Source organism: Chenopodium album, chromosome 13 (genome assembly GCF_948465745.1).
Source record: "Chenopodium album chromosome 13, dcCheAlbu1.1, whole genome shotgun sequence".
Lineage (NCBI taxonomy): Eukaryota > Viridiplantae > Streptophyta > Magnoliopsida > Caryophyllales > Amaranthaceae > Chenopodium > Chenopodium album.
The window spans coordinates 15,278,086-15,294,122 of record NC_137846.1 but is presented as its reverse complement, the minus strand read 5'-3'; the positions used below and the strand labels follow the sequence as shown (position 1 = coordinate 15,294,122).

At 35.9% G+C, this 16,037-nt stretch overlaps 2 protein-coding genes across 2 annotated transcripts; both read left to right on the top strand.

The window, feature by feature from the left end:
- Positions 1-4,582: 4,582 nt before the first annotated feature.
- LOC145576388 (uncharacterized) lies at positions 4,583-13,824 on the top strand. Its single transcript, XM_081634158.1, has 8 exons — positions 4,583-4,695; positions 9,938-10,459; positions 10,543-10,597; positions 10,682-10,901; positions 11,000-11,092; positions 11,316-11,443; positions 11,547-12,002; positions 13,605-13,824. The coding sequence occupies exons 6-8, from the start codon at positions 11,316-11,318 to the stop codon at positions 13,618-13,620; spliced, it is 600 nt and encodes a 199-aa protein (XP_081490284.1). The 5' UTR covers positions 4,583-4,695; positions 9,938-10,459; positions 10,543-10,597; positions 10,682-10,901; positions 11,000-11,092; the 3' UTR covers positions 13,621-13,824.
- LOC145575283 (uncharacterized) lies at positions 5,830-9,603 on the top strand. Its single transcript, XM_081633171.1, has 4 exons — positions 5,830-8,153; positions 8,249-8,554; positions 8,629-8,689; positions 8,788-9,603. Exons 1-4 carry the CDS (start codon positions 5,830-5,832, stop codon positions 9,601-9,603), a joined length of 3,507 nt encoding a protein of 1,168 aa, XP_081489297.1.
- Positions 13,825-16,037: the final 2,213 nt, after the last annotated feature.

The window sequence follows — 16,037 nt, the reverse complement described above, 5'->3', positions numbered from 1 at the left end:
TGAGAAATCACATGATTAGTGTGTGGTAGCATGTAATGTCGTAGTTTTTTAGTTGCCCACACTAATGCTAAACTTGTTTTTTCCAAGGTGCTATTTTTTGTTTCATATTGAATGAATTTTTTACTTATATAGTATATTGCACGCTCGACTTTTTCTACCTCTTGTGCTAGCATGGCACCTATGGCCGTGTCTGTAACCGTGATGTATAGCCTAAGAGGTAGTTTGGATACTGGTGGTGCTAAAAATGGTGGAATTTTGAGATAATCTTTGATTTTCTCAAAGGCCCTTTGGCATTGATCGTCTCATTCATGTTTTTCTTCTTTTTTCAATTTTTTAAATATTGGCTCACAGGTCATAGTCAATTTGTTGATAAACCGACTAATGTATTGTAGTTTGCCAAGAAACCCCCTAATTTCTTTTTCTGTTTGAGGGGGAGGCGTATCAACGATTTCCTTTATTTTAGAGGGATCGATCTCAATACCACGTGTGCTTACTACGTATCCGAGTAACTTACCGGAAGTTACTCCGATGGCGCATTTTTGTGGATTCAATCTTATTTTATATTCTTTTATGCGAGTGAAAAATTTGCGTAAAGCTTTTATGTGTCCCATTCTGTCTTTGGACTTTACAATCATATCATCCACATACACTTCTATTTCTTTATGCATCATATCATGCAAGAGAGTCGTAGCCGTTCTTTGGTACGTAGCTCCTGCATTTTTTAAACCAAATGGCATGACTGTGTAGCAATATGTACCCCAAGGGGTGATAAAGCATGTCTTTTCTTCATCTTCTTTTGCCATTAGGATTTGGTTGTAACCTGCGTATCCATCCATAAAGGATAACATCGCATGTTCAGCCGTGTTATCTACCAATATATAAATATGAGGTAGAGGAAAGTCGTCTTTAAGGCTAGCCTTGTTAAGGTCCCTAAAGTCGACACACATGCGAACTGGTCCATCCTTTTTAGGGACTAGGACGATGTTCGCTACCCATTCTGGGTGATTACATACGCGAATGAAACCTGCGTCTAATTGCTTTTGTACTTCTTCTTTTATTTTCAAAGCGACATCAGGTTTCATTCGTCGAAGTTTTTGCTTTACTGGTTTAGAGGTAGGGTTCAAGGGAATGGTATGTTCCGCAATTTCCCTATCTATTCTAGGCATGTCCTTGTATGACCAAGCGAACACGTCTTCGAATTCTTTGAGCGTCGATATAAGAATCGATCGCTCTTCCGGATTTAAAGTTAAGCCAATTTTGACTTCCCTTTTGTTTTCATTAGTTCCTATATTGAATGTTTCAGTTTCTTCAATTATAGGGTTCTTTTGTTCTCGTTCATTCATTAGTTCAACCAATTTATTAATATTATCATCTTCATCAGATTGATTGTTATAGCATTCAAAAGATTCAAGAGAAGGCATATACTCGGAAATAGAGCTCATATTATTGAATTCAAAAGAGAGTACATTAAGAGAAGAATCTTTTTTGGGATCTTCGTCCTTAGAACTAGAAAATAAAGATTCAGTAATGGCCACAAGGCTCAAATTTTTAGCTTCCTTAAAGTCTAAGCTAAACTCGTCATCCGATTCTTCAAAATCTTCCCTTCGCCTGTGACGATTTCCAGCTTGTCACCTTTATGATTGGTCTACTTGAAAGATTTCCTCCATCCATGCTCGAAGGTTTCATTAGAAGGGGTGATCAACGAGGTTGGGTCAAAAGCTTCATCTTGGATGGCATTCTGATTAGTCATGGTAGCAACATGGTTTTGCTCTAGTCCAAATAGCAAGTTGAATGCTTGCCTATCATAGCACCCTGGGGTTGGGTGTTTTGATTCAACGATTTCGAGATCGTCATTCAAGAAGTAGCAATCATAAATATCTCAAATCTAGGCTTCCTAATTCCTCCCAAAACTAATGGTTCTGGAAAGTCATAGCAAGGGTAATCTTCTCCCTCCCTAATGAATTATCCATTAAGGGTTTGTTGGTAAGATGGGAGCAAAGTGATTATCCCTTTTTTATTGTTGTCTCTACGTGCTTTGTTTTTAGCATCGTGAGACTCTAGTTCTTCCTTGGTTGGTTTGTATCCCAATCCAAAATAGAAACTTTTCTTTGGGATAGGAAGTAAAAGAGATTCCTTCATTCATATTCCCAAAGGCATCCCAGGAAAGTAACTACTCTTAAACAAGATGTTGTTTACTATCCGGGTGGAATATGGATCAAGCTTGAATGGTTCTTCAAGGCTTTCTTCCATTTCGATTGTGCAGATTGGCTCGGCGGCAAATCCCCACATGTCCTCTTCATCATTATCATGGTTTATTTCTAGAAGCGATTGGTCATTTATGGCTATTTTGAGAGGAGAAGCATGTATAGTCATAGGAAGCCCTTGATAGTTCAACCTAATTATTTGATGAAGTGGGGATGGTATTGCACCAAGCTCATGTATCCAAGGACGTCTAAGTAGAAGGTTGAATGTGGGTTTAATGTCCATGATGTGGAATTCAACCATCTTTTGAATTGGGCATGTGGTAACTCGTAGCTTAATAGTTCCACACACCGATCTCCTCGAGTTGTCATAATCCCTAATGCTTTGTGTTGTTGATTGAAAATCTTTTTCTAGATTAAGGTCTAGATATTTTGTTGTCCGTAATGGGCACACATTTACAGCCGACCCATTTCCTACTAAAGTGAGAGGGATATTGTACTCTTTACACTCCACAGTTAAGTAAAATGCATTGTTGTGCTTAGTGTCTTTTGAAGGCAAATCATCATTAGTGAAAATGATTGATTTGTCAGATTTCTCTCTAGTAAGAAAGCTAACGAGATCCTGGGTGGTTGTGTCTGTACTTACAGACAAAGCCGTTAGAGCATTCATAAAAGAATTCCTATGTTCTTTAGAAGTAGTTAGGAGTTCCCAAATGCTAACATTCGCCTTGGATTGGTGAAGTTGTTTGACCAATTAGTCTTCCACCTCAAGTAGAGGTGGTATTGGGTTTTGTACTTGACCTTGAGTTTGATTTTGTGTGGTCGAAGATCCATTTGGTGGTGCTTGGTAAACTCGCCCAGAACGAGTTAGATGATCTATTTCATTTGGGTTAGTTGTAGGACTCATGAACCAACTTTCTTCTAAAGGATTTAAACGTGCCTCCATTTCAAGATGTTCCATGAGTTGTGCTTAATGCCATTGTTCATCCAAGGAGAGATTTGATAAGTCTTGTGACTTCCCCAAGAAATGATCCCAATCAAGCGCTCCATTTGTCTCATTTTGAAGACAAGATGGAGGTGGGACGGCGGCGTATTTAGAGACATATAAGTCTTGGAAGTCGTCGTCCCATAACCCACACATTTCATTAGTTGCCCCTATGAGTGTTGTGGTTAGAGGTTTCCCTATAGGTGTGATATAGTCCAAAGGATTAAACGTATCACTTCCCATATGGTCCTCATCAATGTAAAATACCCCTAGTGGGGATACATTGTTATTAGTTTTAGGCGAGGGGATTCTCCCATCATCTACTAGATCTTGTACTTTGTGTTTTAGGACATAGCAACGTTCGGCAACATGCCCAACGCCCCTATGATAAGCACAATAAGCACTACCATCCCATTGAGCGTACCTTCTTCCTGGTGGAGTGGGTGGTGTTGGCCCTGTTGGTGTAAGTAGACCTTTTTCACTCAATTTTTCTAATAGTTCTTTATAGATCACAGGAAATGGTGTAAATTTTCTTTCTTTTGTCCATCTTCTCCGAGGATCATTACAATTATTATATTGCTTGGAGGTCTCAAATACATCAATAGAGGATGAAGTATTATCATTCCCCTTTTTGTAGTTATTCCTAGGTTGATGATGATAAGGTTTGTTTGCTTTTTCTTTAGCAAGATCATCTTCAATCCTAGTAGCTACAGAATAGACCTTTTGAAAAGTGTCTAAACCAAGGTAACGTAGATGCTTGTTGTACTTTTCATGACAATTGTCAATGAATTTTTGTACTAACTCGAGTTCAGGTGGCCTTTGGGCAAGGTAAGCCGCCTTTTCTCGCCATCTACCATAGAAAGCAAGTAAACCTTCATCGTCGCCATGCTTAAGCATTTCGAGTTCACGTCACTACAAGAAAAATGGGTTTGGGCGACGAGTCATATTAACATGGGGGACTAATTTTTTTTCCAAAGCCCAATACTGATGAAATGGGCTTCCAGTTCAGTTTCGTTGCCCAAATTTGTATTTTGGGCGACGACATATACACTCGTAGCCCAAAATAGGTTTTGTGCAACGAGTTGAATTATATAGGCTAGTAATTTGTTTTTCCTTTCCCCAGACCTGATAAGGCGATGGAATATTATAATTTTATCGTTGCCCAAAATCTAAAAAAAAAGGCGGAAATTTTGTTTTTATTTTGCAAAATTCCCACGTTTAGAGTAGTACTAGTAGGGTTATCTCGCGGTTTCTTTTCCAAAAAAAGAACTCTAATTTAGTTTTCTACTCCCACCCCACCTCATATTCCTTCTTCCCCTCAAATACTCAATTATAAATATCAATTTTTTTAAGCTATTAAACCCTCTCACGAATATTACCCCTTACATCTGCCATCAAAGACCCTCGTACTTCTGCGATTTCGGTGATCACTCTGACTGGGTTCTCTCCGGCAGCCTCAAGCGTCTTATACTAGTAGTAGCGACGGCAGCGTCACCTTCTTTTTCCTAGGTAATTCAACCTTTTTATCTTTTATTTTATAATTTTTTTTGTTAAATTTGGTCTTACTGCTTCACAAATTCAATTGATGGTAGTTTGGAACATATTATTTTGTTTGAATTGATTGATCCCAATTCAATTGTTGGTTGATAATTTAATTGGAGTTTGATTTGATGTTAATCGACACTTACTAATTTGGGGCATTTGATTTATATTAAATCAATTACTGATTGGTATTTTGGAGCAATTACAGGTAGTATATGATTTTATTTATTGGTAATTTAGAGTGTTTAACCTGTTTTAATTGGGAAATTGAGAATTAGAGTGTCGTAGAACCATTTAATTATATGGTCTCACTGTTAATGTACGAAGTATATGTTTTTCAGAAAGAATTTTTCAATATATCTTTGCATGCATGTATGATATCTTGAAATATAATATAGAAGGCTATTTTTCATGTACTGTCAGTCATTGTGCGAACAAGAAATACAATACAGAGTAGTTGTATATTGTTGTTGTCAGGGATAATCATAAAATTAGAGCTTAGATATAAGGATATGCATAACCTTTATTTAAAATAAGTAACTTTTTGTTAGCTTAGGTTTGATCTAGATTCTTAACTGATGACAAGTAACTTTTTGTTTTGTTTGATAAAAGATCTTAATCAAATAATGTCAGCTACAACATCCCACGAGATAAGTACCAAGGAATCTACATCTTATTATTGACAATTTAGCTTTAAAATATTGAAGCATATTTAAAGCAATTAAGTGGTAAAATTTCTTTCTAGTACCAATTTCATTCTTCTTTTTATCTTATACAATATACCTATATTGTTATTTAATTAGTTTACCCATCTAAATTTATTCGTTAAATTAGAAAATCTAGAATTGAAATCACCTTAATCTACTTACTTTCTTTTAAACTAATTTTACATGTATAGGATACCTTGTAACTGTAGTTTATACAGAAATAACATAATTTTATTATATGTAAAATAGTGCATTCTCCTCCATACTTTTTTCATTTTCCCGCTTTCAATTCTCTTTTAATACATCATATATAAATTCATATTTAAACATAAATCTGCTAAATAAATCATTATAATTTTCTTATTTGTAACCTTTTCTTTTATTGTGTTTAAGAATGAATATGGATCGAAGTTGGATGAATCATAATGGTGTAAAGGATAGACAAAAACCGGAGTACATAGCTGGTGTTAATGAATTTCTACAATATGCTTTTAGGGGGAAAAGTAGCGAAACAATGCTGAAATGTCCTTGTCTTAACTGTCGGTTGGTTTTATCTCAAAATCGTAAAAATATGCAATGTCACTTACTAGTATATGGCATCGATCATACTTACAACCCATGGGTGAGTCACGGAGAGAGTGTAGAGCAAATTGATAATTATGAAGAACAATATATAGGGGAGGTTTCAGATAATGAGAATGATGAAATGCCTTTTGATGACATGGCCCCGTTTGTTTTTGATGCAACAAATGCGTGGAATTCTATAAATTCTACATCTATTAATGAAAATGAGAGAACTACAAATTTAGAATCAAATAATGGCACTAGTGAAACACCTATGCTGCTCCAAAAATTAATGGAGGATATGGAGGCTGATTTGTATGCGGGGTGTAAAACATATAAGAGATTGGAGTTTATTATATCATTGTTGCACATTAAAGTTAGTAACAATTGGAGTGACAAGTCTTTTTCAATGTTATTGAATGCGTTACATAGGGCATTTAATTATGATAACAATTTTCCTTCAAGCTCCTATGAAGCAAAAAAATATACAAAAGCTCTAGGCTTAGACTATGTTAAGATTGATGCATGTGTCAACCATTGTGTTTTATTTCGAAAGGAGGATGCAAATGAAGTTAATTGTCCTAAGTGTTCAGCACCTAGATGGAAGCAGGATGTATGTGAAGATGATGAGAATTCAGATGAGGTTGAGGGTGTCAAGAGAAAAACACGAGTACCTCAATTAGTATTACGTCATTTTCCACTTATTCCAAGGCTCCAAAGGATGTTCATGTGCTCCAAGCTAGCAATGCATATGAAGTGGCATAAGAAAGAACATCCTGGTGATGATGACGATGGCATTATGAGACACCCAAGAGATTCGAAATCGTGGAAGTCTTTAGATGAGCTATATCCTGAATTTGCTGTCGATGCACGTAATGTACGCTTGGCTGTAGCTAGTGATGGGTTTAATCCAGGGGCAAACATGAGTAGTAGATATAGCATATGGCCCGTGATGTTAGTACCTTATAATTTACCTCCCTGGATGTGCATGAAAAGTGACAACATGATGTTGTCATTATTAATTCCCGGTCCTAAATCTCCTGGTAATGACATAGATGTATTTCTACAACCTCTAATAGATGAGTTGAAGGAATTATGGGAGAGTGGGGTACAAACTTTTGATGCACACAATAAGGAGACATTTAATATGCGAGCTGTGTTAATGTGGACAATTAGTGATTTTCCGGCATATGCTAATCTGTCTGGCTGGAGCACTAAAGGGGCCATGGCTTGCCCTAATTGCCACAAAGACACGAATTCTGAATGGTTGAAGAATGGCCACAAATGGTGTTATATGTGTCATCGTGTGTTTTTAGAACCAGATCATAAATGGAGACTTAATAAGAGGCTCTTTGGTAAAAAAGTTGAAAGGCGTCCACCACCTAATCCATTATCAGGGAATGATGCTTTGGAGCAGCTACATGGATACCCTAATGTGGAGTTTGGGAAAGATGATAAAGGAAAACGTAAAAGAGGCGAAAGATATATTGTTCACCAGTGGAAAAAAATAAGTGTTTTTTTCCAATTGCCATATTGGAGACATCTGCTAGTTTGTCATAACTTGGATGTAATGCATGTGGAAAAAAATATTTGTGAAAATATATTAGGCACATTGCTTGACTTACCTGGAAAGAACAAAGACTCCTTAAATGCTCAGTTGGATTTAGAAGCCATGAAAATGCATGATGATCTTCGACCAAAGAGTGTAGGGGACAAATATGAAATTCCACGAGCCCCTTTCAACCTGACCTTAAACGAAAGGAGGAAAATAGTCACATTTTTATCGAAATTGGCATTCCCGGATGGTTATTCATCTAATATATCTCGATGTGCTTCTTTGCATGATGGAAAAATCATAGGAATGAAAACTCATGATTTTCACGTTTTCATGCAAGATTTGCTTAACCCGGCCTTTCAAGGTGTCTTAGATGAAAAAGTTTTAGAACCTTTAAGAGAGATTAGTTTGTTTTTTAAGCAACTATGTGCCAAGACCTTAAAAGTAGCTGACTTAGAACGAATGGAAGCAAACATAGCAATCACATTATGCAAGCTGGAACGTATCTTTGTTCCAGCTTTCTTTGATGTCATGATTCATCATCCCATACATTTAGCTACAGAAGCAAAATTGGCTAGGCCTGTGCATTATCGTTGGATGTATAGATTTGAAAGGTCAAGTATACTTTTTTTTTATCTCAATATGTAAATGTAACAGTGATTGTTATTAAACTAATTATAATCTTCATTTTTAGAGCAATGCGGACATTTAAGTCATTTGTAAGAAACAAAGCTCACCCTGAAGGATCAATTGCTGAAGGGTATGTTCAGAAAGAATTCTTGGCATTTTGTGCTAGATATCTTTCTAAGATTGAGATACAATTCAATCGTTTAGATCGAAATGAGGACATAAACTATCCACGACTTCATACTCTTTCAGTGTTTTATACCACTGGCAAGCCACTAGGAAAGCCAAATTTAAAGCAATTGAGTATTGAAGACCGAAGAAAAGCTCAATTATATGTTTTGCAGAACTGTGATGAAGCACAACCTTTCTTTGAGTAAGTGTGTGAAATTATAAATATATAATTAAGCAAACAAAATGTTGCTAAACAACTTTTTTTTTTTTAAATAGTGAATATGAGAACAGCATAGGTCATCAAGACGTTGAATTCTGCCAGTGGTTTGAGAATAGAGTAAGATAGTGTGTTATTCATATATTTATGATATATAAATACATCAAATTTTAGCATGCATATTTATTTTTTTCTTTCTTATTTACATTGAAAAATAGATTACACAACTTTGGGATGATAAGGATGATAGAGTTACAGAAGAATTGTTGAGCCTAGCACGAGGACCAATGAAGAGTATTGTGACTTTTGATGGATATATTATTAATGGGTTTAGATTTCACACTAAAAAGTGGCAAAGACATCGTAAAACTCAAAATAGTGGCGTTATTGTGAAAGGGGATGCAGAGAGTGGAGGGAAGGACTTTTACGGGAATTTGGAAAAGGTTATTGTGCTAGAGTATGATGCCTTAGAAAATCGAACAAGTCCTAAAGTGGTATTGTTCAAGTGTAAGTGGTTTGATGTATTTAGTGAAGGAAGGGGGGTTAAAAAGGACAAATTTGGGTCTATACTTGTCAATGTTTCTCGTACATTGCAAACAAATGAGCCTTTTGCATTAGCTTCTCAGATTGAACAAGTTTTCTATGTCTCTTCTCATGATGAAAGACATTGGAAATTTGTAATTAAAGCCAATCCACGTAACTTTTTTGATTTCCCAAATGATGAAGACACTGAACAAGATGAATCTCTATGGAATATTGTTGAAGAAGGAGCAACTAACCTTGAAGAGTTCGCTGCATTGAGTGATGAGGAAATCAATATGGTTAGAGATGATTTTGAAACAGAGTTGGTTGACGCAGAGGTCATCTTAGAAGCTATTAATAATGCTGACATGGATAATGACGATGAGCAAGATGCAAAAAGTGAAGAGGATGATGAAGATGATCTGGACACAAGCTCTAGTGCGCATGAGTTAGATGAGGATCTTGATGATGTAGAATATGACAACGATAGTTCTACAGATTTTCCCTCTTAGTTCTTGGTAATTGGTGTTATCTAAACTAAATGAAGTAAATGTGTCACTTGACCTCATGTTTGTCTATTTTAATAAATTTATTGTATTAATATCATTGTAGGCATTAAGCAGCCGCGGAGATTGTTGCATTTTCAGGCTCTATTTTGATGTTTTTATAAAATAAGGGTTATCACATATATTAGTTACTTGATTGATTTTATTTTATATATAGATTGTTGATTATTATTGTATTAAGAAAGTGTTAATGCTAATAAGCAAACTGCAGTTATTTTGTCAGCAATTCTCTAATGCTTATTTTAATATTACTAATATCATGGAAAAGAAATTATTACAGTGAAATGGCAATTCAGCAAGTGCAGCAGTATGCATCGCATTTGCGTAAGACAAGGCAAGTGTCAAATGCAGGGCAACAACTGAATGAGCAGCAGGTGGATGATGTGCAACAACAACATCAAAATACAGAGCAGCAACATCAACAAGAACAAATTGAACAACAACAACAACAAATTGTGGGGCAGCAGCAACAACAAAATGTGCAGTATCAACAACAAACAAATGTGGAGCAGCAGCCTGATGCAGAAGCAACAACTAGTGAACAAACTAGAGAGACTAGGTTGACATATCGAGAGAAACGAAGGCTTGAACAAGCTGAACATCGACTAAAATTTCCTGATCGTAAGAGGCGTGGGCTAACTAGGGGTAAGAAATATGTTACTAGAATGTGGAATCCTAATTCTGAAGAAAAGATTAAAATAAATTTCATGGATGAGCTTCGATGCGTGGTTGGTGAAAAGGCAGATGAATTCATATGTGATTGTAGCAATTGGGTGAAAGAATTTTGTCCCCTCAGGTCATTGTATGTGCTATAACTTATAAGATTTTTTAATATATGCTGCAAAAGTTATGTTTATGACTTTGACTTTACTTCATTCTTGACAGGAATTGAGCTAAGATGGATTCAGGTTCAAAAGAGAGGTTGTATAAAAAGATTCGGGTAAGTTTTTAAGTATTTGAGACCATTTAAAATGTCTGAATGTGTTTAGCATGGATGGATATTTATTATGATTTACGTTGGCAGGGTAAATATGATTTACCTGATAAAGTTGCTGGTGTCGATGTTACTGAAGCGTTGAGCTTTCAGTGCTCCATGTTGTATAAACATTGGAGATTCAGGCTTAAAGAGCAATACTTTAGAAAAAAAGTCCATTGCAGATGCAATAAACAGCAAACCAGATAATATTGATCCTAACCAATGGACATGGCTAGTATGTGAGTATTGGAATGATGAAAAGCAAAAGGTAAAATTCCCTCTGACTCTTTTCTTTTTTTTTACCTGACCATTAATTGAAGTTATATTTCGATAATCTGCTAGTGCCTTGTTTTTTATGGCTTATAGCGTATTAGTAAAGTTAACACGGAAAATAAGCTTAAGCAAACTAAAACTCCTGCAAATGGTGCAAGGTCTACCGCAAGAATTTTCCATGAACTGGTACGACCTCTATATATTTGCAATGATTTATATTATAATTTGTATAAAGTGGTGCATGTCTGCTTTAGGAGAAGCTCGGAAAATGTTTATAAACTAATTTATGCTTAAAGGCGAATGAATTATTTCATGGTAGATCAGTTCTGCTAGCTTTTGGACTGTTACTATTATTTTAGCACTGATCACATTTCATTGTATAATTTGGCATTGCTTATCATAAATGCAGATGAATGTGCAACAATCTCAAGGTAGTCAAGAAAATGAAGGATCATCAGATAATCCTCTTGAAACTCAACAGGATCCTCTGTACATCACCTTATTTGAGAAAACTAAAAAGTACTCAATGATCCCTTGGTGGGTTTTTTTTTAGTATCTTTTTATATAAGTTTTTTATTAAAATTTTTTTAAAAATTATTGAATTAAGTTGTTTATTGTTGTGCTTAATTTAATATGCTAGGCATAAAGACAGGGAATTTGAACCTAATGTTGAAAAAGAGTATGAAGCGCTAATAAACCTTCATGAAAAAGAAGTGGATGAGCATGGTGAAGATACACTAAGTGTCAAAGTAGCATACATGGAGGTTTTCAAACAAAAGTCTGGATATGTCAAGGGACTTGGTCCTGGAGCTCGTCCACCAAAGAAAAGAAGAGTTGAAGGAGAAACTAATGAAGTTAGAGTGGAATTATCGGCTGAGATTCAACAATTAAAAGAGGATGTCGCAACACGTGAGGGTGTACTTGTATCTCAAATTGAAACCCTGAAGGAATCTAATGAAGAGCTTAGAACCTCAAACGAAGAGCTTATAGCATCAAATGATGAACTTAAAGCGGTCGTATCTAGAATCAACATAGAAGCTAAAAAACGTGAAAAGAAGCTCAGAGATGATATGATGAAAATGTTTAAACAACTTAGGTATGGCACTTTCTCATCTTCTAAATGAGATATATATTTTAGCTATTATCAAAACAATATGTTGCTGCGTGTTGTTGCTGTTATGGTTCCTTTTAGTGTCTATTAGCTATTTCTTTTCCACCAGTGCACTAAAGATTAGAATTGACGATGACAAGTCACTATTGAACATCAGAACTAAATTAGGACTGAAATTTAGAAATGAATGAATATTTGAATAGAATATCAGAATTATATATGGATGAGGTTAGATGACCTTAACTATTGAACTTAATAAGCTTAAGCAAACTGAATGCTTGGATGGAGTATGCAGTCAAATAGAATTGATATACACAGATGATAACATATATTCTATTGGTCATGTAAACCTATAATATATTGTTCTAAAACTCCCCACTATGGCTTCTTCGTATTCACCAGGAAGCTTATAAGATCAGTCCATCAGAGGCAACTACCACCAGTCCATTACCACCTGGTGTTAAATTAGGTTAATTAGCCTGCTAAAGCTAGGTTGAGGGAGATTACATAAGCTTAGTAGAGACACTGTTTTAATTACCTTTAGAGTTCTTTCCTGATGAGTATTGGTCTGTCATTGTATTTTTCCAGATGTTTTTTTTGTTTTTTTTTTTCGTTATGGTTTTACATATCACCTAAAGAATATTCCAAAGTTTCTATCTCCTCTAAACTAGGCTCGTTTCGTTCATCGTTCAAGGTTATGCACATCTGATAATAACTTGTCCTGAAACAAAACATCAGGACGGATCTGATTCTTCATTCCTGCATAAGTTCTGTGTTGTTGCTGAACCTTCCTTATCAAATGCCATTTAGTTAGTTCTCCATCCTACAAAGTGACTTGCATGTGATTGTTTAAACTAAAGAGGATTGTCATGTTAACTATACAGAAGAATATGAGAATATACTTGAGGCATTAAATTATCCTTTTGCTTTATATAAAGTGTGACTATGATTAGCTTGATGTAAGGCTTCAGAATTAGGAGTTTAAATTGCTAGCATTTTATTTTATACTGTTATCATAGTCTTGTGACTACTGACTAGTGAGTGGTGACTTTTTTCCACCCCATTTTCTTAAGTTTTAAGATCCAAGTGATTTGTTTTTGCGTAGTAGTTCATGACTAATAACTTAATAAGACTCCCGTCAAAAAAAAAAAAAAAAAAAAAAAAAAACCAAGATAAGGTAATTGAAATTCTGTCGAGAACAATACCTGCTAGTCTGATATTAGCCCACTATTGTTCTAAAACTCCCCACTATGGCTTATATATATACTCTTTTCTCTTCCAACACATTTTTTATTTCACTCTATAAATTGTTCATAGTACAGAAATTGAAATGGTTCATACTACAGAAACTGAAATTGTTTCTGATGGGTTTTTCGTTTTATGAATGTAGTTAGTTTTGTCAAATTGTTAGTTGTTTTCAAACAAAAATTTGCAGTAGTATGAGGGAAAATGACTAGTATATATTTTTGGATGCAGCAGGTTTAATACTTTTGTGTAATAAAGTCTATATGAAGTTTATATTTGTGAAAATTTAGGATGCTCTCAATAATTATTTGTATGTTACTAACTTATGTTTCACTTACATAGGAATAACATGGGCTAGCAATGAAAGATGGATGATCGCAATTATTGAAGGTGAAATATATGAGCAGCGTTGAGAAGGGGCCGATTGAATTAAGTCTGTAAATAGTGTTATGTTTCTATTATTTAATTTTTAAAGGATCATGTACATTGTTGACAAAGTGGGATTATCTTATAGTATGCACATTTCTTAGTATGTTATTTATAAAATAAACTATTTCATTTAGTCATTATTCAACATGTTTGGTATTTGAATTATTCAGATTAATTTGATTTTTAATAGGTTATACCCATATAAAAAATATATATATAAAAAAAACACATAAACAAAGCATTGTATGATGCCGACAAATATGGGCAACGAGTAACTTCGTTGCACAAAGTACTATGGACAACGAGGTAGCACGTATGGGGCACAAAGATGGGCGTCGAATAGGTTCGTTGCCCAAACTATTATGGGCAACGAAAAACACTTTTTCGCCCAAAGAATCAAAGATAGGGCAACGAACTTCTTCGTCGCCCACAATATTATGGGCAACGATATAGACAGCACATAGGCAACCAATAAGTTCGTCGCACAAAATAACCTTTGTGCAACAAAATACAAATTCGTCGCCCAATATGTAATGGGCTTCGACCTTTGGGTGTCGAACCCATGTCTAGGCCCAATTTGTCGCCCAAGACTTTGGGCGACGAAAATTTGTTTTGGGCTTCGAGTTTAGTCGTTGCCCAAACCCATTTTTCTTGTAGTGCGTAGAGTCGATTTGAACTCTACGTTACTCTCATATTGGGTAATGAAATCCGAAACTACATCTTCCCATGTTGTTTTGAATTTTGGATCTAGCCCATAGTACCACTCTCTCGCGGTTAGGTCTAGAGATAAAGGGAAAGTCAAAGCATAAAGCTTAGGATCAACTCCCTTTAATGCCATGGTGCCAGTAAAACACATTAAGTGGTTTTGTGGATTACTGGTCACCTTAAATATTGGCAAATCCATAACTATGAACTTTTCCGGTAAAGCAAGTCCTTCGGGAGGAGCAAACTTTTCTGCGTCGAAGTACTTATTCCCCATTATAGAACGAAGAACAAGCTTCTCCAACGACTTTTCTTTGACGGATAATTGTTCCATCTTTTGTTATAAGGCTAGAGTCTCGGCATTTTTCTTTTCAGCCCTTTCAAGTTTCTTAATTCTTCTTTCCTCGGCCTCTTGAGCCTTTTCTTCTCTCAAGTGAGCAATCTCTTCTTGAAGTTGCTCAATAGTTGACATTGTTGTTGGACTAGAACTAGTTGTCGAGGGAAGGTGGTTTGAAAGGGGTGGATTGTTTGATAGTAAACGTAGAATGTGAGCGTCCGGGAGTCTTCGTTCCCAATCTTGAAAACTGGCCCTAAAAGAAGTACGAAAGGATAAGTAAATCGATACGCTTGTTTTAGAAAAAAGAAGGGGAAAGAACGCAAGATATATTCGAACGGATAACATCACCTTTAAACAATTCTTCAATGAAGATATTGTTTGAACGAGCCAATTTGTTTTCACAAAAATCAAAGTGGCTCGTAACAGTAGGCACGCGCAAGTGACTAGGCTGTGCGCGGCTGGAGCGTGCATCCGAATCACTTGCGGTGGCTGGGGTTGCGCCACTCATTGGGTTGCGCGCGCCACCTGCTCGTAAGATTTTTTTTTTAATTAACATCGCTCTCTCAATATTTTGTTGATGATATGGGTGGGATGATTGTTATTGATTTCGGAATGGAAGCCTAGTGTTGGCAACCCCTAGTCAATGAGCCAATCCCCAAAGGTTAAAATGTGCTATGATTATGCATGATGCAATGTTGCTTGTTTGGTTTTTACTTTTGTCCAAAAAGAAGATATTATGCGTTCAAGTCTTGCTCTCTAACTAGAGATTATCCAAGTTACTTCCCATTACAACCCATAGGCAACCTAGTGTTGGAAACCTTGGACCATAACTAAGAACTAATCTTGTAACCTCTAAGTCCCCAGCAGAGTCACCACTGTAAGGAGGGTGTTCCCATCGTAGGGGATCCTTCCTTAGATGCCCATGGCCATTTAAAAGCCTAGGACATTACACTTGTTAGGGTGTATTAGGATTTGAATTCCTGATTGTTTAGGGGACCTTGAATTAGAATTGATTCTATCATCACGCTTTTTTGTAAGAAACAAGTAGGAGTCGCCAATGAGTTTTGGGAAAAGAAACAAGTAGGAGTTGCCAATGAGTTTTGGGAAAACCCATAAACCTCGTTCATGCCTTTCTCCCATGTGGATTTCAAGGGATAATTAGCACAAATCATAAGTTCACCCATGCCCAAATTGGTCTACATAAACCAGAAATGAGTTCGGGAACGAGGGTACTAAAATAACGTTCCCTTTAAAGTAGAATCGCTATTCTAGCCCTAGTACGGCTTCTACTAGCTCTTCCTTTTTTT